The sequence below is a fragment of the Cryptomeria japonica genome, chromosome 9, assembly GCF_030272615.1.
Source record: "Cryptomeria japonica chromosome 9, Sugi_1.0, whole genome shotgun sequence".
In the NCBI taxonomy this organism is placed as follows: Eukaryota; Viridiplantae; Streptophyta; class Pinopsida; order Cupressales; family Cupressaceae; genus Cryptomeria; species Cryptomeria japonica.
In genome coordinates this window covers 376,891,082-376,914,540 of record NC_081413.1, presented here as the reverse complement: position 1 = coordinate 376,914,540, position 23,459 = coordinate 376,891,082, and the positions used below count along the sequence as shown (strand labels likewise).

At 38.2% G+C, this 23,459-nt stretch overlaps 1 protein-coding gene across 8 annotated transcripts in view; it reads left to right on the top strand.

The window, feature by feature from the left end:
* LOC131072578 (uncharacterized) overlaps nt 1-23,459 on the top strand; it is a 297,628-nt gene that overhangs the window by 203,613 nt on the left and 70,556 nt on the right. For 5 of the 8 annotated variants that reach the window (XM_058008788.2, XM_058008781.2, XM_058008771.2 and 2 more), the window contains 2 exons: nt 1,256-1,315; nt 1,532-1,614. In XM_058008788.2, the coding sequence (XP_057864771.1) occupies nt 1,256-1,315; nt 1,532-1,614 (143 nt within the window). The remainder of the gene's footprint in view (nt 1-1,255; nt 1,316-1,531; nt 1,615-23,459) is intronic. The other 3 variants (XM_058008822.2, XM_058008794.2, XM_058008813.2) reach the window with 1 other exon arrangement.

Below are 23,459 nucleotides of genomic sequence, written 5' to 3'. Positions count from 1 at the left end.
AAATCGCAGCCTTCTCCTAGCTGCCCCTATTCTGATATACTTCAGACAATAATAAACTATCAGCAGCCTCCAAGAGCTCTCTCAAGCATCAAAACCCATTTATATCCCCTCACAAAGGGAGCACTCCAGTTAGAAGGTGAAATCAATGCACCAATATGCCTCCATGAATAAAATCGTGGTATTCCTCCAGCTGTTGTAAAGTCTGAAAATGATTGAGATTAAAACGCAGAAAATGGAAGATGCAATTGGCTCTTATATATCCAAATTGATGAAGACTTCTAACATCACAACATCTCCAATTATCTCCAAATCGAACTCTAGCAAAATTGGCCCTTGGCCACAAGTTGAGCTCCAATGAAAGGACTGAGATATCCTCTCCAATCTGCAACCCTTCTGTCGGTCTCTCACCACTTCAAGTATGCTAATCTATGGGGGTTTCCGTTCCCAAAGATCAAATAGACAACCTGTAGAAACCCTTGGCTCCACAAAGCTCCTTAACACAAGAAGATATCAAATATTCGATGTTCAACAATGAACCAGACCTCCTCTATTTAGTCTTTTTCTCCAATGGATCGGTCCCCATCTAGAAGATTCCTTTTAAATTAAATAATATTTGATTGCACTTTAGATAATATTAAAATATCATTATAATATAAAGTGCAATTAACTTCATATGTGACATCATACATGAGAGTACGTTATCTCACAAAAAATCATATAAAAAATAATATGTGAAGCCACAAGCAACTGCCCAAGCGACCCTCTCATCAACCCCTTGGCCTACGAGGGTGAAGTAATAGGCCAAACTTATCGAATGTTTGTGAACTAGTGAGAAGGGTACATTACACATTCTTATCTTGATATGCTGATTTTAAGGCTGCCTATTCTACTTACATTTGTCTTGGGTGCTTCTTTTGTGCTGGGTGTTGAGGCATGTCTATCCCCCGTAACTCCCGTCTGAAAGCTGAAGGAAGTACAACATCCGTCAATAGGTTTGTAAAGAGTTAGTGATCCTTCCCATCTTGTATATGTAAAAGTTCCTTCATATAAGTGACATTTATTTTGTGTGATTCAGATTGTCAATGAAATCATGTTAAGACATGAATAAATATTAGTGAGAACTAATGTTAGTTTGTACAAATAATTTAAAAAATGGTTGATAGATTAGTTTGTTTTATTGTAATTCTAGCTGGTTTGGTTTTTATTTTTTAATAATTTGGCTATTATATAAATGACACATACTTTTCTTGCAAAGGTTGGCCATTCAATTGGTGCATATATATCATTGGATATATTTAAGGCTTTTCCACAAAAGGTTGTGACTTATGACCCTCCTTTATGTTAGGTGACCTCTGGCTTTTTTTTTCAAGCAATCTATAGATCTTTCATAGTTACAAGATATGCCTATAGTGATGGTTAGTATCAATTATATATATGACTTTGTTGGTGTGTATTGCTTTAATTTGAGGACTGACCTTGATTAACTAATGTCTTTTAGATCTGATTCTACAGCATTCTTGTGCTAATGCAGGTTTCCTATATGATTGGGATGTATCCCTTCTTGACACTAAATAGAGATTCAAATTTTCAGGCTTTTCTAACAAAAGCGGCCAAGTAAAGTTTCTCATAAATCGTTTGTATTGTTTATCTTTTCCTTTTTTTTGTAACATTTGGACTGCTAGCTAAGAAATAACTGTCTTAGGAATATTAAATTTATTTATTTTTATGTTGAATCCTATATATTTGTTTCACGTGGTCATTAGATGTTATCAGCAATTCTTATTGTTGCAAATTGGATTCCTATACTACGAGTATAAACTAAAAACACATGAAATTAATAGCTAGAATAACAGGGCTAATATTTTCTATTCTATCAATAAGGAAAATCATAATGACACATAGTACCATCAAGAAGGATGCTAAATGCATCTTTGAGGAAACTTAGATCATCAGACAAACCAGCAGCAGCAGTCTTCTAATGGAGAAAGCCATATCATAATCATAATCCCTTTATACACATGCTAGATGGGTCTTCTTGTACAAGAGAGAGAAGCCACAATATTATCTAGTAATGCCTTTAATTTGTTAAAAAAGGCAATATAAGAATGATTGTAAGTAGATTATACATTATAGTTCAATATTGATTGGATTGATCAAGGCAAACCTTTGTCACAGCTTTTGTTTTCAATTATATGAGCTTGTATCACTATATTTTGTCATATCCCCTTTCAGAGTTTTAATCAAACATGCAATTTGATACTCTTTTTTCATGCACAACAGAGCATACACAAGAATATTGAATGGAAACACTATAAAATTAAATGTTGCAATCCTTAAATCTCATTTTTATTAACTGTAGTTGTTGGAAAATTTAAAAAAATGCCGATATGTTGAATTCAAAAGCAATTACAAATAGATGTTTAAATATTTAAATCAGCAAACTCTTATACAATAATTTCAGAATATAATAATGATACAATTGCCCGCTTATGTGTTGTATTGTTTTATGGAATTTGCATATCTGGTACATGGCAGTACTTTGGCAAAAACTGACAGATTGACAGCATGGGTGTTGGTTGGTATGATAGTGGTAGATGAAATTGCTAGACTTGGAATCAACCAAAAACTCAATAGACCCAAAATTTTTGACTTGGCAAAAACTTGGCAACTTGAAAAATTGCTTATATTTCTTTAGAAACACAATTTTTTTGCAAAATTCAATCGCGAGTTGTTTTTAATGAGTCCATAAATGAGTAGAAAAGTTTGATTAATTTGAATACAACTTGATACAAAATCACAATATCATGCAAAATCTTGATGGCTGAGCCTAAAACAATATATAGTTGACAATTATTATGAATTTATGATGATTGCCTTTGAAAATTATCATCATAATTCATAAATTACATATTACAAAATGAAAACACAACATTTTACATTTTCCTTTTCTCTAATCTAGTGAAAACTTGGGGAGTGGTTGAGATTCTAATCCTTGGAGTCTGTTGTGGTTCCTCCCTTGGCATAGAAGGTTGTAGTTCAACCTCTATCTTGCTAGTAGATGGCAATGGCTCCTCAGCCTCATTAATGTTATCCAATCCTATATCTCTTGTTGCTTCAACATCCCCCTAATGCCTACCTCTCAAAATCAAGGATCTCATCCTCAGTAAACGTAATGTCCCCTTTTTAGCAGTCATGAGGTGATCTGTCGTCAACCCATCTTGCCATGGTCTCGAGGGCTAACTAGGACTTTACAGGGATCAGTGAAGGATTTCACCTAGGCAATTTCAGTTATAGGCCGATCGGAGGTGTTTTGACAGGGTTTCCAGATACTTACTATTTATAGTAAGTCATTTGTGGCTCAGTGTTTGATAATATTTGAAGCAATTTTGGATGTCAGTATTTTGGTGCATTTAATTCTTCATCTGGATTGCCAATTTAATGAGCCATTAATTAATTGGGCAATAAAATTAAAAGTTCCTAAAGTTAAATTTAAATATTTAACTTTAGTGATTAATTAATGCTCGGGACTAACGTTTAAAGGGAAAAATTAAAAGTTCCCTTTCATTTTGGAGACATAAGGGATATTAATATTTTATTACAACTTTCTTTTATCCCACATTCACGGTGCATTGGTAATTGTGCCCAAATGGAGTTATAAGTGCATTAAATGCAAATTGAAGTATCTTGGAAATTGTGTAATCTTGGAAATTGTGTATTCTTGAAGTTGGAGTTTGTGGAGAAATCTGGAGATTTTCTCAGGTTCTGGAGGATGATCATCCTGTTCTACAACATTTCGTACACCCATGAGGGATTGGGTCTGGGAAATAAATCTTTCTTGGCAAAGAACAATGGTTAGCTACAGGGAACAATGAAGTGAGACGATTTGCAGAAAAGACAGGCCATTGGGGTGATTGGCGTAGAACATTCTCAAGAAGATATTCAAGCTGTTCGAATGGTATTAGAGATGGCTCTATAGAATGGCATCGCAGTATTAATCCAGCCATGAGTCCTTGAAGGGTAAGCAGAGCCACGTTACTTTTCTTTATCATCCATAGTAGACTCTAGTTAGTAGGCCTTAATACATTTACCTGAGCCGTTATAACAACTAAGCACTAAACTGGACACCAAACACGAAACCAAGGCTGGGTGCAGAGTCTGTGTGCTGGGCGTGGCCTTTGCTATAGCAGATTATCGTGTTGAAGGTGAAGTAGGCCTGGGCGTGTTGTTATTTCCTCTTGTTGGGAATCGATAGTGGAGGAGTTCACTGCCTTCTTGACATTGTTGCTGAAGACTAAGCTCCTGCCGCCTTTGAATACAATTATATAATAGCTGATAACTCTTAGTGTAGGGTATTAGCTATGGCTTTTGTTGGTTGAATTTTTTTACATCTCAACAGTTGTACAAAATTGTGGATTTCAGCCACAACATGTGAGTAAACACTCTCCTAATTCTAAGGGAAGGCTCCCCCCATCTAAACTAATTTAATATGGATGGGACAACAATTTTCCTTCTTCTTTCAAGAAAAACTATATTCTTCTTTCTTCACAGAAAAGAATAGCAAATAGAAGCAAATATCAACAATAACTTGTATAATAATATGAGAGAGGAAATGAAGTTTCCTGAAAGCTCAAAGACTTCCGTCACTTCCTCCGGGACGGGACACCAATATCAAGCACAAAGTCTTGAATATCTGCAATCCTATCTACCTTTTTATGATAATAAGAACAAGTACAAGATACAACAACACAAAGGCTGAAATATATTGTCACTTTTAACACAAGACAACAAGAACTAGTGTGAACTGAAAGTCTCAGCTATTTCTTAAGACAAAATCAATTTCTACTCTAACTTCTTTCAAGAACAATTGTAGACACAAAGTTCTACAGCCTCCCTCAATAAGAACCTTGCTTTAATCTATATTAATCTCCAATATTTGCAGCACAAAGTCTGCAAGACAAATTTGATTAAGTTCTCAAGAGTCACATGCAAGAAGGGCAATATTGAATACAAAACTCAAGGGATTCAGCACAAAGTCTAAATCCTTGAATGATTTTCTTCTATTCCTTTCAACTTCAACTTACACATAAAACCACAAAGTCTTCTTTGCTGTAAATTTTAGCAAAGTTTACTTGCTTTCTAAAAGATAAAAAATTACAATAGACCCCCTCAAATATTTATAGGAGAGGAGCCTTGAGAAAAAGAAGGGAGGATTCCAACTAACTTGGACCCATTCAACAACTAACTAAGACTTATTCAAAATTACAGTCCTATTCTAAATTGACTTGTAATCATCTTACTTGTAATTACAAAAGTGCAAGTGATGAATTAACTTGCAATTACAAAATTGTTTTTACAAGTAAACTTGTCGAAAGGAAAACTACAATTCTGAATTTAAAACCAAGTGTCCAAAACACTTATATAGCAGTATAGCTGGCCATGTATCCTTCAAACTTCTGGATAATTCCTTGCAACTCATCAGGATTTGGTTCATGGGTATTCTTAGCAACAATAACCGTTTTGATAACAACATCATAACAACTAAGAATCTGTGATGTCCCCACTTTGAAATAAAATTTAATAATAAATAATGATAATAAAATTAAAATACAAAAGGAATAAAAATATAAATAAAAAAGAATAAAATATCAATACACTTATTTAGCACTGCTTAATCATCCATTTATTTCTATCAGCAATATATTATTAAATAATGAATAACCATTTATTTCAATAATAATAAATTATTAAATAAAATATTAATTTGCAATCAATATTGATTGCTATTAAATAATTATTAAATAAACACATAGTGACAGACCAAATCTGACACATGTCAGATTTGTCTGCCAATACATGTATAAAAGAGAGAATGAAAGCTACGTAGCAACGAGGGAAGATGGGGTGTAATGCCTAAGGGTCATGAATGACCCATTATACAAAAGATACGCTACACATATACTGTTTTAAGGGGGCCAATTCTTTTGACCATAGTCTGTGATAATTTCTTAAGAGATTCTATTTAATACACATAACGTATGCTATCATAATGATGATATTATGTGAGGGCAAATACGGTATTAATACCATTAATCATATTGACATATAATCTTCATACTTGGCAATACAATCAACCATGTAGAGATCATACATCAAGAAAGAGTCTATCAAGGGAACATCGATTCTATATTGAATGACAATTAAGCTATTACATATGAGGCAAACCGACACCTAGTATGAAGATCGACTAGGGCTCAAAATAATGATGAAGGAGAATCGGTGATAACAATGCTTCCAAGAATCGAATATGATCATATTTGGATAGCAATGAAAGTTATTATATTCATCGATAATAATGAATTGGCACGATACTAATGATAAAAGGCAAATACAAAACATCATCTACCAAATTGAACCAGAACGTAATACCCACGGAGTTATTAAAGATTAAAAGCAAACAATCATTATATTATTTTCTATGGCAACGATTAGAACTAAGGAAGAGGCATACCTCTTTTCAAAGAGGTATCTATTTTAAATAAGACATGTCTCTTCGGGATAAAAAGTGCATATATAGAGAGATTCGAGAGGTTGGAAAAAAGGGAAAAGTATTACCAGCAAGAGCACATTGGGATTATTTTCTACTCTACCAAGGACAGGTAAGGAGTTACGTTCTTGGCCCAGCCAAGAACACAATAACTTACTTAAATCAGGATACTAATGATTGCTTTAGCAAACATTATTAAAATATTAAATATGAAATATTTATGTATTTATTAAATATGACAGTTCTGATATATACTACTGTCTGTATATGACTGGGACAGCATGACTGATATATATTACCGTTTATATTTGACTGGGACAGCAAGACTGATATATATTGCTATTTGTATGTGACTGAGACAGCATGACTGTTATATGTACTGTAAATTTCAATTAAAATTATTTCTGTACAACAACAGTAATTAGATTACTGTTGCATGTAACTGGGTGAATATATGTGTTAATTCATTTAGGTTACTGCTGCACATCAGATAACAGTTAGAGTAATGTTTTCAACTCTATCTTGGAGAGAGCAGTGGAGATGGTAATCAGTGGCAACAAGGGGTTATCATGTGGTCAGAGACCTATGAAGTCAAGATGCCAATTACTATCTCCCTGCCAGTCTTTTCAAGACAGAGAGGTTATTTGTGTGTCTAAAAGTATTAAGGTTTACAAGGAAAGCATAGGGAGACTACCCATCTAGCAAGGGGGTTAGAAGCAACCGGCCCTTGGATTTGGTAGACAAGTAGTCCCTTGCTTTCCTCTTTAACCTATGATACTTTCTTGCTATTTGTATGTTAGTGCTGATGGTTTAGGCTAATCAGTAATATGTATATGTATGTGGGTATTGTGTGTGCATCCTTGTAGTTGCAGGGTTATCATCAATCTAGCCATCTATTGCATATTTTAAGGCATTGCACAGGTAGGGGACATTACAAAATCGTAAGACTATGCTTCCCAAGAGTGGCTTGAATTTCCTGCAAAAAGATTTGGTATTTCACCAAAGCTTGAATTGATGCAACTGAAAACTGTTCATCTTCCCACTCCTGATGAATCTTTCTTCTCAAATCTTAGAGAACGTCTTCTTCTGACAACAACTCCCCATCCTGATTTACAATCTTACAAGAAACTTTCTCACAATTAGAAACAATATCGCACCATTTCCATGTGCAATCTCAAGGCATCATCAATTTCTTCAATGAGTGCTTTCAGAACAAGGGATTTATTCTCTAGAAGTTCTCCAAATTCGAAATACATAGCTCTATTAGGAATGATGCCATTCTCTTGTAAAACATTCAGCTTTTCTTGTTACATCCTGTGCCAAACTCTCAAGTTGCTTTCAACCTTTTCTAGATTTTGTTTGAAAACTTTAGAAGTCTAGTTCAATTTCCCCTTGGTCATTTCCAGCTTGACCATTAACTGGAATACTTCCTTTAAGACCGGACCACATAGATCATAAATCTGATCTACCCAAGAATCCAGTGCTTGCACTTTCTGAGCAGCTCGTTCAACTTCTCGGATTGATTCTTTTGCATTGAAAGAAGTTGAAGGATTGGTCCCTTCTTCGAAAGACTTGGTGATTCTCTGAATTACTGAGATAAGCTGCAAATTCTCCTCTTCCATCTTGTCTTTCTTTGTCAAGAGTTCATCATAACGTTGCACCAATGAAGTCACCGAATGCTGAGCATCATGCATGACAACTGCATGTGTTTGTTGACCCAGTTCCACCCTTGTGATTCTATAGTCAGAAGCTTGCATCTCTTCATGCGGCTTATCCACAATTGGTTCAATAATTTCTGCAACTTTCATCTTGTTGCTATCAACTTTCACTCTCGAAACCATCTTATCTCTTTTAGAAGCCTTGGGTTTGGATTGTTTAAGCTGCTGAAAATCAAAAATGTTAGGAGAAATTTCGTGCTTCTTTCTTTTAGGAGTGAAAGAGCTTAGCCATGGAGGTAAAGCCATTGAATCCGTCTTAGAAACAACTGGAGGTGATGAAGAAGCATGTCCTGTTTGAACTACAGTTGTCACCTTGGGAGAAGTTTCTATTTGAACAACTATTGCCTGCTCAGTAACCAAAGGATGTGACGACTGCATCATGAACTTGTCAAAACAGGAAGTAGAAGTATCAATCTCTGACAATGACAAGCCAGGCAAAGAGATATATGTAGGATTATCCTCAAAGATATTCGACAAATCCTCTTGTGGATGATCAAGGGATGACTCTGATGCTGAAATTGGATTGACAATTTGAGCAGACACACTCAATGGAACAAGAGCAATGTGGATGGTGGAAAAAGAATCCACATCTATGTCAAAAGGAGACATAGGTAAATCCAAAGGGATTTGAGGAGGGACTTCATGAGGTGACTCCGAAGTTGTGGACCTAGGAGCATCATCTTCTTCTTGTTCTTCCTCTGGATCTTCAGAATCAATAACCTGAATATGAATCTGAGGTTTCTCTTTTCCTCGAACTGTTACATCTTCAGGAGGAAGTACCATTGCTCTTCTAACTCTCAACTTGATTCGTGTACTAGAAGATGATGCACCCTCCTTGTTGTCAAATTTGATTTGAGACTTGCGTTCGACAGACCCTGTAGAATCATCTTCTTTACCAATCTTAATCTTGATGAGTCTAACACCATCGCTTTTGAGCCAAGCATTGGTGTTAGCCAAAACAGGCTGAAATCTATTTAGGATAGAGGTACATTCCTTATGTGACCATTGAATTGATGGAAGTGGTGCTTCATCAACTCTTTTTGCAACATACTCGGAATCAAGTACATTTCCATCATCAATCATTCCTTCAGGAATGTTAACCAGGTTCAAGTCAACAATTTTCTCAAGTGTGAGCCCGCAATAGTCCATCCTAGGAATCTCCTCTTCTGTGCAAAGATCAATCTAGATGTCCTCTATGCGATGCACATGTATGAAAGATCTTTTAATTCTTTCTTTCATGCCTCGGTTATCAAAATCCACCCTTGATTTGAACCTTTTAAGCTTGATCTCCCGCATCTCGGTCTCCATGGCCTTAGCCTTTGTATACGTCATGAGAGAATATCGGCCAATCTGCAATGGTTTACTTGAAGATATCCCCATTCTTGCCTTATGCCGAACTGGTTGCTGCGCATGAACTACCATGAGTTGTCTTCCTAATTCCATGAGAATGATCTTATCGGTTGGGTATCTTGGAAGCATGTAAGGTTGTCTGTTGTAGCATCCAGCTCTTATATAAGTAAAAGTTGGGAATTGAAGGAAAAGACAACCATATTCATTAACTCTGTCCCATGCAACATTTGACACTCTTCTATTCTTCAGTGTTTTATCAAATAAACACATGTAGTGACCATAGAAAGCATCTTGAACTCTCCTGTAATGAAGCTAACAGGGTCTCAAAGACAACTGATCGTAGTAATCCGACACAGGCACAAGCGAGCGATCACCCTTGGTAAAAAGACTAGGAAAATGTTTGAGTGATGCTGCTATATACACCAAATATGAATTCATGTAGAAGGTCAAAGTGGTAGGAACTTTGGCAAGCTGCTCACACAAAGCATCACTAATGATTTCACCCCAAAAGATGTGTTGGGACTGTTTGATGAGTACAATGAACTAATACATCCATGGTTCAAAGACATTAAAATGCTCTAAACCCATGATCCTGCACAAAAGAGTAATTGTATCACCAATTTCTCCTTTGAAGTCACATCGAAACAACTTAGCCTGCCAGGCAAGGTAGGTTTGTGGTTCCTGAGTCCACTTGTTGATATGACGCTTGCTTTCCTTCTCCCTCTTCATAGAGTATTCCCCGACACTTTCCTTTGAGATTTCTACATAAACCGGAGCTGTAGGTATTTTGAAAATTTTCTCGATGGTTTCAGCATCAAGGCGGATAACCACTTGTCCATCATCATCTCTAATTGTTCTGGTCTCTTGATCAAAGTGAGCGGCACAAGCAAGAACGAATTCCGACTCTAGGGCAGCCATTGGGAAAGAGGAGGCAAGATGAATATGACTATCTAGCAAGCGCTGCATGCTGTGATCCATAGGATTTTTAACCCTCTCAAGGAAATCTGACGTATCCACATGTCCAATTTTTGTATCCTTAATCTCATCCAATGAAGAAGAGACTTGAGAAGGAGAGATCTCATTATGATATTTGTCATATTTGTACATCTTCTTTTGGGAAGATGATGTTGGTAAATTGGTCATCAAACAAGAACCCGTAACGCTGCGATGAAAATCCAAAAGTGTCAATGCAACATCAGGATTTGCTGAAAAAGCCATATGATCTTCTTCAAATGGGAAAAACTCAAACCCTAGCACTATAGCTCTTGGAGAAGGAGTGATGAACAAACAAGAGGCTTTAAAGGCTTGACTCTTGACCAATTTTTAATAACAATTTGAATTAATAAGGGGCCTATATTAGAAAATTTAAATAAAAAATTGAAAATACAACTTTTTAAATTTTTTTAATATTTTTTAAGGGCCTTAGATATGGGGGACGTCTGGCCGTCCCTGGGGTGGGGATTGGGGACGTCCCAACCGTCCCTAGCTGTCCCCGGGACGTACGAACGTCCCCAGCTGTCCCCGGGACGTACGAACGTCCCCCAGAGCTAGGGCAGGAGTCCCCCCGTTTCGGGGACGTCCCCTCAAAATACAGGGCAATTTGGGGACGGGGGGAAACGTCCCCTGGCCGTCCGCAAGTCCCCGAAATGTCCCCGGGACGGGGACGAGGGTTTTCAGGTCGGGGATGCGTCCCCGGGTAACTCTGGAAAAAACCCAAATTTGAAGGAAAGACATAGCAAACAAACTCGGAACGCGATGAAATTTGAAACTTGGATTAAGGATTAACCAAATATTAGTCCAATTTAGAAACGAGCAAAAATTTTGCCTCGAAAAGCATGCCTTAAAGTAAAATCTTCATTTTTGAGCAAAATTTGTGAAGGGGTTGTCTAATTTTATGAATACAAAAATACGGACAACAACTTTGTTTGCTGTTGAAGGTTGCATCTCCGCGACTATTAAAGACCAAATTCAAACAACACCTTCCAGGTTCTGTTGGTTCGGGTTCTACATCTTTGATATTAGGTCTCTAAAATATGTTGAGATTTCTCTTAAATACTTGCATGTATTGTTGTGCTAAGGGTAATAAAAAAATCTAGAGAAGAAACTCAGTGTTATATGATCAATGAAATTTAGTTTGGTGCAAATGCAAATTTAATGTATGTTTATGTATGTCTATGCATTATTCTTGAATGTTGGCAATATTTATGAATGAAAATCACTACAATCCTTAAAACGCACCAGGTTCAACTAAACGACAGGGTTACACAAGTAAAAATCAGACATCTTGATTTTTTCCAAATAGGGCAGTCTATTACAATGGTATTAGAGCAGAAGATTCTGCGAACCTTGGGGTTTGAAACTAATGCATCATCAGTATTATTTGAGGAGTAACAGGTCAAACACTAACCTCAACAAGCAATTCGGAGCTAGGCAAGAGGGAGATCCAATTCCCACTATCATTTACTCCAATGGTCTACCCATAGTGGAAAAAGTAGGTGATCAGTACAGCTGGAAATATGGGGGACAAGAGAGCACAACCAAGTACCAAGGATATGCTAAATGATTTGGCTAGAGGACAATGAGAACTACAGATGTCATTAAAGCGGATGTCAGTGTTTATGAATCAACATTTAACATTTATGAACAATGGGAACAACCAAAATCAAGGTAATATTAATCCAAGTGGACAAGGGAATAATGGGAACAATGGCAATGTCAGGAATAATGGCAATGATGATGGCTCGGTTAATAACGAGGGTGCAAGACAACAAAATAGAGCAGTATCAACAAGCACTAGACCTCTTATGCCTCACGCTCCACCAAGGCAGGATGATCAACACAATGATCCCACTCAACAGGAGGTACATGATCAAATTTTAAATGATTGGAGGAATTCTAGGTTAGATTTTTAGGCCGAAATGTCATTCAGAGATTACATGGATGTGAGAATGAGACATTTACCTTTTAGGGGCACCAGGCAACAACATTATGACCTCAAGAAGAAAATTGGATAGCTCACAATACCTTTCTTTGATTGTACAAGAAAGACCACAACAAGGGCTTGGGTTCAAAAACTTGACACATACTTTCATCTTAACCCAATGCCGGAAGAAGATGCCATCAAATATGCAGCATTACATTTGGATGGTAGTGCACATGAGTGGTGGCACCATGGTATGGTGACATTGGGACATGCACAGATTGTCACTTATGTAGAGTTCACAGAGAAATTAATTGAGAGATTTGATCCTAAGGACCTGGAGTTGTATTTTAAGGAGCTGGCACAACTTAGACAATGGGGATCAGTTGATACATATATTGCTGAATTTCAGAGGTTAGCATTTTTGGTGATTGATACTTTAGAGAGGAGGCTAGCTGTTTTGTTTATGGATGGTCATTCAAATCCTTTACGAGGTTGGGTCAAGGGTCATGATCCTTTGACATTATAGGAGGCTATTAAAAAAGCTTGAGACTTGGCACCATTATCTTATAAAAGTAAATTTTAGTCTAAGGACTCTGATTTCAGGAAAGACAAAGATAAGAAAACATTCCAAAAGGACTCGCAACAGCCACGTAAGGGCGCTAAGAAATTGGATAATGATCAATTGATTGAGCTTAGGAGGAAAAAACTTTGTTTTCATTGCAGGGAGCCATGGGACCCTTCTCATAAATGTCCTCTTAAGGCTAAGGCCAAGCAAATTGATCACTTTTCAGCTAAGGAGACAACCTCTGAGAGTTCAGAAAACTCATCTACTTCTGAGGACAATGATGATAAATCAACAATTGGAAGGAATAGCAGTGATGACAGGGTGTTAGCACGCTTGATAGGTATTGAGAAGGCAATCACCTTTAAGGTGCGTGGTGTGATATGGGGGCAGCGAGTGATATCCTTGATTGATACTGGTGCTACTCATAACTTCATTGATGCTCAGGTTGTGGCGAAGCGTGGTTTACAGACAGAGGAGCATGAGTGATTCAGAGTTATGGTGGCAAGTGGACATAAACTCCTATGAACGCAGAAAATCACTAACTTGCATATGAGGATCGATGATTATGAGTTGGTTGAATATTTTTATTTAGTTGACATGGAAGATTATGATGTCATACTAGGGCATGATTTGGATGGCTTCTCTAGTGGAGTTTACATTTAATTTGGAAATGTGTAAATGAAATTTGAACATCAGGGTAGGAAAGTGGTACTTCGTGGCTTATCAGACGGTGGACTTAGAGTGGTGTCACTTAGGAGGATGGAGCGTTTGATGCATCGTGATCAAGTTTAGTGGGTTGTTGAGATATTGGTGATGCCAAAGCTCACTGGACAACAAAAGCAACAATATCCTTGACAGATTTAGACATTGTTGACCAAACACTCCGAAGTGCTTGGTGATATTCCACCAGGTAGACCTCCTAACAGGGGATTTGAGCATGTGATAGAATTAGAGGAGGGGGCTAAACTAGTTATTAGCACACCCTACATGCATCCAAAGAGGTATAAGGATGAGATCGAGAAGGTTAACAAAGATCTTCTTGAGATGGGACACACTAGGCCTGGTAAGAGCCCATTTGCGTCTTCAGTTGTGTTGGGTAAAAAGAAAGATGAAACTTTGAGGATGTGCATTGACTACAGGGAGTGAATAAAAGAACAATTAAAAACAGATATCTGATTCCTCATATTGATGAACTCATAGATGAGTTACATGGAGCCTGTTACTTCTCCAAGATAGACTTGAGATCCGGCTACCATCAGATCCGGGTCAGGGAGGATGATGTGGAGAAGACAACTTTGAGGTGTCATTTTGGACACTTTGAGTTCTTGGTCATGCCCTTTGTTTTGACTAATGTGCCAGCTACCTTCCAGTCCTGTATGAATAGGATATTCAAAGATCAGTTGAGGAGATTTGTACTGATATTTTTTGATGATATACTTATTTACAGTAAGACTTGGGAGGAGCATCTGAAACACATTGATATTGTGTTGAGCATTCTTGAGTGGGAGTCCCTATATGCAAAGATGTCTAAGTGTGCATTTGGAATGACTGAGTTGCTATATCTGGGTCATAGTTGAGGGTGTATGTGTGGATCTGGAGAAGATTCGAGCTATCATAGATTGGCCGCCACCCCAAAATATTTCACAGCTTAAGGGATTTCTCGGGTTGTGTGGATTCTACTGCCTCTTTGTGAGGGTTTTTCACAGATTGCTGCTCCCCTTACTGATTTAACTTGGAAGGATGCATTTGAGTGGTCATATAGAGCTCAGTAGTGTTTTGACAAGTTTAAGGAGTTGATGAGCACTTGTCCAGTTTTGGCCATTCCTGATTTGACTAAACCTTTTGAGTTGCATTGCGATGCCTCAGGTGAAGGCATAGGCGCAGTATTGATGCAGGATAGGCACCCCATTGCATTTGAGAGCAGGAAGTTGAGGGGTGTTGAGAGGATTTACAACATATATGACAAGGAGATGTTGGCGATAATGCACACCTTCGCTAAATTCAAACAATACCTGGTTGGAAGCAAGTTCACAGTGAAGATGGATCATAATAGTTTGAGACATTTCTTTGGGCAGAAGGATTTGAATGATAGGCAACAAAAGTGGGTTAGCAAGTTGCAAGCTTATGACTTTGACACAGTTTTTGTCAAGGGCAAAAAAAACATAGTTGCTGACGCCTTATCTAGGAGACCTCACTTGTGTGCCTTGGGAGTGTTGGCTGATGATTGGAGGGAGTTGATTTCTGTAGAGTATGCGACAGAGCCACTGGGATTATTCATGGCACTATCTAGGATGACAGGTACATAGTGGTAAATGACTTGATCATTTACAAGGAGAGGATCTCCTTAGTGCCAGGATCTTCTATGAAGCAAAAGATCTTGAGAGCTTTCCATGACTCATCGTTAGCAGCACACCTAGGTTATTTCAAAACTTACAGGCAGGTGTGAGAGCGTTTTACATGGAAAGGGCTCAAGACAAAGGTGTTACAGTATGTGAGGGAGTGCCCTGTATGTTAGTAGAATAAGCATGAGTACTCGTTTCTAGGAGGACAATTGCAACCCCTACCCATTCCCGAGAGGAAGTGGGACAGTGTGTCGATGGATTTCATTATGGACCTATCGAAGGTCCAAGGCAGGGATTGCATATATGTTGTGGTGGATCGGTTGACAAAGTTTGCACTCTTCTTTTCTATTTCATCCACCTATACAACAGTTCAGACATTCGAGTTATTTTTTCGAGAGGTATTCAGGTTGCACGGATTGCCACTGCGCATTGTTAGTGACAGAGACAACAAGTTCATGAGCAATTTTTGGTAGGAGCTCTTCAGGTTGTGTGGGACATAGCTTACCCTGAGCACTAGTTATCACCCGCAGACAGATGGGTAATCAAAGATTGTGAACAAGTGGGTGGAAGGATACCTCCGTAATTATATTGCAGGGCAGCAAAAGGCATGGGTGAAGTGGTTGCATTTAGTAGAATACTATTATAACACCACTTATCATATGTCTATTTTGATGTCACCCTTTATGGCTCTCTATGGCTACAAGGCTCGAAGTTTTTTGGATCTGTTTTTTAAATCTGTTTTTTGGTGATAGTCGGGTACCTAAGGCTAAGGACCTTTTATAGGAGAGTTGGGATATTATGAGGTCCTTGAAGGAAAACATGCAGAAGGCTCAGAACTAGTAGAAACAGTATGTAGATCAGTGCAAAGTGGAGAGATCTTTTGAGGTTGGTGACATGGTTTATCTTATGCTACAGCCTTACCAACAGCCCACTCTCAAAAGGAGTGGTACAGAGAAGTTGAATCCACACCATTATGTGCCTTTCAGAGTTATTAGGAAGGTTTATGAGGTGGCTTATGAGCTTGAGTTGCCGATAGCCAATAAGGTACATAATGTGTTTTATGTATCTTGCCTCAAAAAGGCATTGGGTCATAATGTGGTGCCTTCAGCACAGTTACCTCGTCTTAATGATGAGGGGAAGCTTATCCTGGTTCCTGAGGCCATTCTTGATACTAGGGAGCGTACTTTACGGAGACGGGTCATCCGGGAGTATTTAGTGAGATCGAAGAACTTGGCGGTAGAGGATGCTACTTGGGAGGGTGAGTATGTCTTACAACATCCAAAGTTGAGATTGCTTGAGGACAAGTAATTTCAAGAGGGACAGATTGTAATGTCCCCTTTTCAGCAGTCATGAGATGATCTGTTGTTAGCCCATCTTGCCATGGTCTTGAGGGCTAACTAGGACTTTATAGGGATCAATGAAGGATTTGGCCTAGGCGATTTTAGTTACAAGCCGATCAGAGGTGTTTTGACAGGGTTTCCAGATTCTTACTATTTATAGTAAGTCAGTTGTGGCTCAGTGTCTGATAATATTTGAAGCAATTTTGGATGTCAGTATTTTGGTGCATTTAATTCTTCATCTGGATTGCCAATTTAATGAGCCATTAATTAATTGGGAAATAAAATTAAAAGTTCCTAAAGTTAAATTTAAATTTAAATTTAGTGATTAATTAATGCTGGGGACTAATGTTTAAAGGGAAAAATTAAAAGTTCCCTTTCATTTTGGAGACATAAGGGATATTAATATTTTATTACAACTTTCTTTTATCCCACATTCATGGTGCATTGGTAATTGTGCTGAAATGAAGTTATAAATAAGTGCATTAAATGTAGATTGAAGTATCTTGGAAATTGTGTATTCTTGAAGTTGGAGTTGTTGGAGAAATCTGGAGATTTTCTCAGGCACTAGAGGATGATCATCCTCTTCTCCAACATTTCGTACGCCCATGAGAGATTGGGTCTAGGAAATAAATCTTTCTTGGCAAAGAACAATGGTCAGCTACAGGGAACAGTGAAGTGAGACGATTTGTAGAAAAATCAACCCATTGGGGTGATTGGCGTAGAACATTCTCAGGAAGATATTCAATTTGTTCGACTGGTATTAGAGATGGCTCTACACAATGGCATCGCGGTATTAATCCAGCAATGTGTCCTTGAAGGGTAAGCAGAGCCACGTTACTTTTCTTTATCGCCCAGAGTACACTCCAGTTAGTAGGCCGAAATACATTTACTCGAGCCGTTATAACAGCTGAGTGCTAAACTGGACACTGAACACGAAACCAAGGCTAGGTGCAGAGTTTGTGTTGGGCATGGCCTTTGCCACAATAGACTATCGTGCTGAAGGTGAAGAACGGTTGGGCGTGTTTTTATTTGCTCTTTTTGGGAACCAATAGTGGAGGAGTTTGCTGCCTTCTTGACATTGCTGCTGAAGGCTAAGCTCCTGCCACCATTGAATACAATTATATCATAGCTGGTAACTACCAGCATAGGGTATTAGTTGTCACTTTGGTTGCTGCTGAAGGTTGCATCTCCACGACTATAAAAAACCAAATTCAAACAACACCTTCCAGGTTCTATTGGTTCGGGCTCTACATCTTTGATATTAGGTCTCTAAAATACGCTGAGATTTCTCTTAAATACTTGCATGTATTGTTGTGCTAAGGGTAATAAAAAAATATGGAAAAGAAGCCCAGTGTTATATGATCAATGAAATTTTCAGTTTGGTGCAAATGCAAATTTAATGTGTGTTTATGTATGTCTATGCATTGTTCTTGAATGTTGGCAATATTTATGAATGAAAATCACTACAATCCTTAAAACGCACCAGGTTCAACTAAACCACAGGGTTACACAAGTAACAATCAGACATCTTGATTTTTTCCAAATAGGGTTGTCTATTATAGTAATCAATGGAAGCTTCTCATCCCGCCTTGCCCAATTTCTATAAGTATCAATCTCTCATTCAAATCAATGAGCTTTTTTGATTTGTCCTCTGCCTTGTGCAAAGCTGAAGGTTGTGCTTCACAAAGACAAGGTAATGGAGGCATTTTTGAGCTAATTTGTTCATCTTCTTCGTGTGGATGGCCTCAAAAAAGCTCCAATTGCACTCATAGTTGGACGTACTACAAGGTTGAGACGAAATGCAAAGGGCTAATTTTTGGAGATTTGGGGCATTTGCACCCCAATTTATCCACCAAGAATCTACAAAATAAAATATTGAAGATTTAGAAAGCAAGTCAAATTATATTTTATCAAATTATCAATAGTTGTAAACTTGAAATTTGTAACTTGTAAGATGCATGTGATATAATTACTCCAAATTTTATTTCTCGGTGAATGAGTAGTTCGTCCTCAAATAGCTAGCTCCTAAGAAAAGAGCCTACCCCTTCTAGTTTTGTAACTGTGCAATGTTGAATCAACAAACTTCAGGATCACTAGCCAAAACAAAGAAACCTTGCATAAGAGAGAATGCAATAATAAGCTTGCTTGAATATTGAGATATGAATTGTGGGATATTCTAAAAATCTATGGTGAGGAGGATCATGCCATGACTACATGTCACAAAGGCAAGAAGCCTATGAAGCAATTCAATGGATCTCCCAAATCTGGTTATTCATGCAAACCTCAACAAAACTGTCCAAGATGTGAAACAGTTGGACATGATGTGAAAAATTGTTTCTACAAGTTCTTCAACAAAAGATCTTCCAACAAAACACATCCAAAGAAGCCATTTCAACGTGGCAAGCCACAATGGGAGCAGAAGAAGAAATGGAAACAACAAAGCAATGTTATTGAAGCAGAAGATTCTCCAGATGAGGAATACATGCTTTTAGTCCACACTTCAGAAGACGGCTCGCAATCAACATATATCTGGTATGTGGACTTGGGTGCTCCAAAGCACACAACTGGCCAAAAGAAGTGTTTTCTCACATTGAAACCTCATCATGGTACAATCACTCTTGGAGATGATACCACCTACGACATCAAAGGTATTGGTGACATCTCTTTAAAGTTTTGCATCCATAGTTGTAGGCTTACTAATGTTTTGTGCACATGCCAAAACTTACCAAAAATCTTCTTTCTGTTAATTAATTTCTTGATCATAACCTTAGCATTGAATTTGATATAAATCAGGATAAAAAGATTTGTCTTATCAAGGATAAGTCTAAAAATACAAAAATTGTTGCCAGTGCTACTGGGATTGGTAGAATGTTTTAAGTTTGATATAGTTGCTAATAATCAAGCCTTAGTGACTAAGGATAATGATCTTGCTATGCTTTGGCATCGTAGATTTAGTCATTTGAGCACTAGTTACTTGCTAACATTTAGTAAGAAAAGCATGGTGAAAGTGCTTCCCTCACTAGAGAAGTTGAGTGCTATATGTTCTAGTTCTATTGCTGGAAAACAACATAGAGCATCTTTTTATCGAAGTGAGCATCGTGCAAGCCAACCTCTGAAACTGGTGCATACTAATCTTTGCGGCCCCATTGCACCCAGTCATAATGGATTTAGGTATTTTCAATTTTTTGTTGATGATCACTCAAAGAAAATGTGGCTATATTGTTTGCAACATAAAGCTGAAGGTTTTTCCTTCTTCAAAGAGTTTCGCATTCTCGTGGAGAAGGATACGAATCATTGTATTTGTATCCTCCGCTCAAATTGAGGGGGGGAATACACCAGCATAGAATTTTCCACTACTTGAAGGAAAATGGAATTTAGCGTCAAGTGACTACTACATACAGACCTCAACAAACTGGAGTTGCAGAATGGAGAAATAACATTATCATTGAGATGGTCTGAAGTATGTTGAAGGATTCTCAACTAGGACATGCATATTGGGCTGAAGTTGTACACACTATAGTTTATGTTTTGAATCGTGCACCAACCAAGCCCTTGGTGGCATCACACCAAAAGAAGCATGGATAGGGGGAAAGCCTTCTATCTCTCATTTTCGTGTATTTGGATGCACTACCTATATCAAAGTTCCCAGACTCGGACTCGGCTTTGACTCGGCAAGGCTGACTCACCTCATGACTTGGCTCGGACTCGGCAACGACTCTGCAAAATTAGAAAACCCTTGAAATTTAGAGATTTTTAACGATTTAAAACTTGTTTCATAAACCCATTATTGAATTAAGCTTAAAGACACTATAACATCATCAAATAGAAGCTAATTTGATCACATACATAAACATACATCCATCACATGCGTAGAAATGTAAATTGTAGCTGAAGGAATTAGAAAACATAGATATATAGAGTTATAAATGTTGTCCAATGTATATAAAATCCATGACTTCAAATGTTCTCAAACATATATGTAACTGTAAAGTGTGAACAAAAACAAGTCTATGGCTCAAGCTCAGGCTCAGCCTCGTCTATCTGCCTCCTAGAAAGGCATCTAAGGTAGGTCCTGGATGATTGAGTAGCCATAGTCTCTACCTGTGATGTGCCAGTCTGAGTAGCCATAGGTGGTGTGCCTGATCGTGCTCTATCATCCTCCTCTGCCATAGCCACAGCCTCAGCCTCTCTGTCTGCCTGGTCAACCCATTCAAGGTCCTCATCAGTGAAGACTGGATTGGTGGACTCAGTGAGCCAATCGGACTAGGGGTCGACTTCCTCTAGAGTGATCGGACTGCACTTTTTTAAGTGACGTCGGCCGGGTCATGACCCTTGGACTCGGCGAGTCAGGGAGTGACTCGCTGACTTGGCGAGTCATGCTCCCTGACCCATCCGAGCCCGGGTCAGGGTCACCGTGACCCGACAGGGGTCACCCGGCCCGCTGACTCGCATGACTCGCCGCGAGTCATGAAACTCTGACCTATATGCACATTCCTAAACATAAAAGGAAAAAGATAGATTAAAAATCAATGCAATGTATTTTTCTTGGACATAGTAATGAATCTAAGGCATATTGCCTTATGGATCTTAACACAAAAAAGATATACATTAGTAGAGATGTAATTTTTGATGAGAAGAGTGAGTCAAGCTCTCCTCCCACATCATCACCTGCTACCAATAGTGCTCCTATGTTCACTTATTAGTACTTGAAAAGAATGATGTAATAAGGGGGGAATGTTGGGTATTCCATCACTATCCGTATGGTTTGTCCTATTTAGTGTTTGTTTTATGTTTGTTATTATATTGTAAACTTAGCATATCTGCTTAGTTTGTTAGTGATTTGTTAAACTTGCGAGTTCCAAATAATGCACACGGTTGTAGGCATACTCATGTATAAACTTGTAGTGTCCTAAATTGCACCAAGTGCATTTATGGCACGCATGATGCCTAGTGCATTAATGACGAACCTATGATGAAAACTGCATCACTTTGGCATCATAGGCTCGGAAGACAAAGTGCCCCGAAATGCCTAGAAAACCCCTTTGAGCCTATTTTTGGATGGACAAAAGCGTGATGCAGGGACGTCCTCGTGTTGTGCTAACATCCCGAAAAACTGGCGGAATCTCGAATTTGACAAAGAGTCGGACGCTAGCCGACGCGTATCCTTTGGCTTGTGTTTTGCTATAACGACTCCCCATGCCTGTTTCGAGTTTAAGAACCCTTCCTAGCTCATTTTGAAGGATTCCCGCTTGGGTTCTTGGCTCTTGGACTTTGGTTGCACTCTCACACTCTCATTGTTCTCTCTCTATGCTCTTGGATACACTTTACCAACATCAAGCTACATTACCTTGTGGTGGCTCTTACCAATAAGTATCACATAGGCTTCGTCATGCTCGTGGTTCCAACGAGAAGGGTTTGGTTTCACGCCTTGTATTCTCTTTTTATCTATTTCATTTACATGCAATGAGTCCTTTGCTTTGTTGATTGTATCTATCATCTAGGTGCATTTGTTATTTCCAATATTTCCAATATTTCCAATATTCCAACATATTTATATAGCATGCAATAGGGGTTTGCTTCCATTAAGCGGAGTATAGTTTCTATTTGCATTATTTCCAATTTACCAGGTTTCCAAGTTTATTTATCTTTTTCCAATCTATCTATTTGGCTGTCTGTGGCGGTGGAAACACCTAAGCGAGGGTCTGACTGAGGCAGGCCCCTATACAACCCCAACAATTTTTCCCGTTCTAGTGTGTATAGGCGATGTACAGATTCCACGTGCAAGACGCTCTGCACAGAATCGGATTTTGGAACTTCTCTGTCCGCGGGCCGTACAGACAACAGCGTGCCGCGCTACCGTTCGTGCCCCACGCTGGAGTCCAAAACTCGAGAGCTTCCTGGTTGGCAAGTATAATCTACTTTTGATGCTTTATCGTTTAGTAAATCCAGTTTCTGTAATTCTATTATTTATTTCTGTAGCGTAGTTGGTTTAGTTGCTTGTTATCCCCTGGCTCATCTTAGCGTCAGTTCGAAGAGGCAGCGGCGAACTGATTTGCCTTCTAAGATTCATCATCTTGAAGGGGGCAAATCTCCTCCCCTACAAAACTTCCTTCCATAATGCAAATTGTGTAGTCGATTCTTGTGCAATATTTGATACTTAAGGACAATGTCAAGCGCATATTTTAAATTGTTTTGAGTCAGTGTTGTTTGCATATAGATTTGTTTTTCCTTGAAGTCGGCTAGGGTTTGTTAATTCACTGTTGAAGGGGGTATAAATAAGAAACCTAGCGCCACCTTCACAACTCACAATTCTCTTTGAATTAGGTGTTTTTCTCTGCCTAATAGAATTAAGTCATATTAAATTCATTTTGATACCGACCTATCACCTTTGGCGGACTTTCATGAAGATTAACACTATTGCAAGGTAGAGTTTGTAAAGAGTTTGCATTATTTATAATCCAAGAATGACCGCGGAGTTTCAATCGTTTTGACACTCTCCATTGTAGTGGCAAAATTTGATCAAGATCCACACTCTTTACCAAGTGAGGTTGAATTGTGTGAAGTTTTGCAATAATCCCTAAATTAGAGTTTGAAACAATTTTGCATTCCTCCATTATTAAAATAATATAATATTTATTGTATAATGGTTATCTTAAGTTCTATTTAGAGTCTATTTT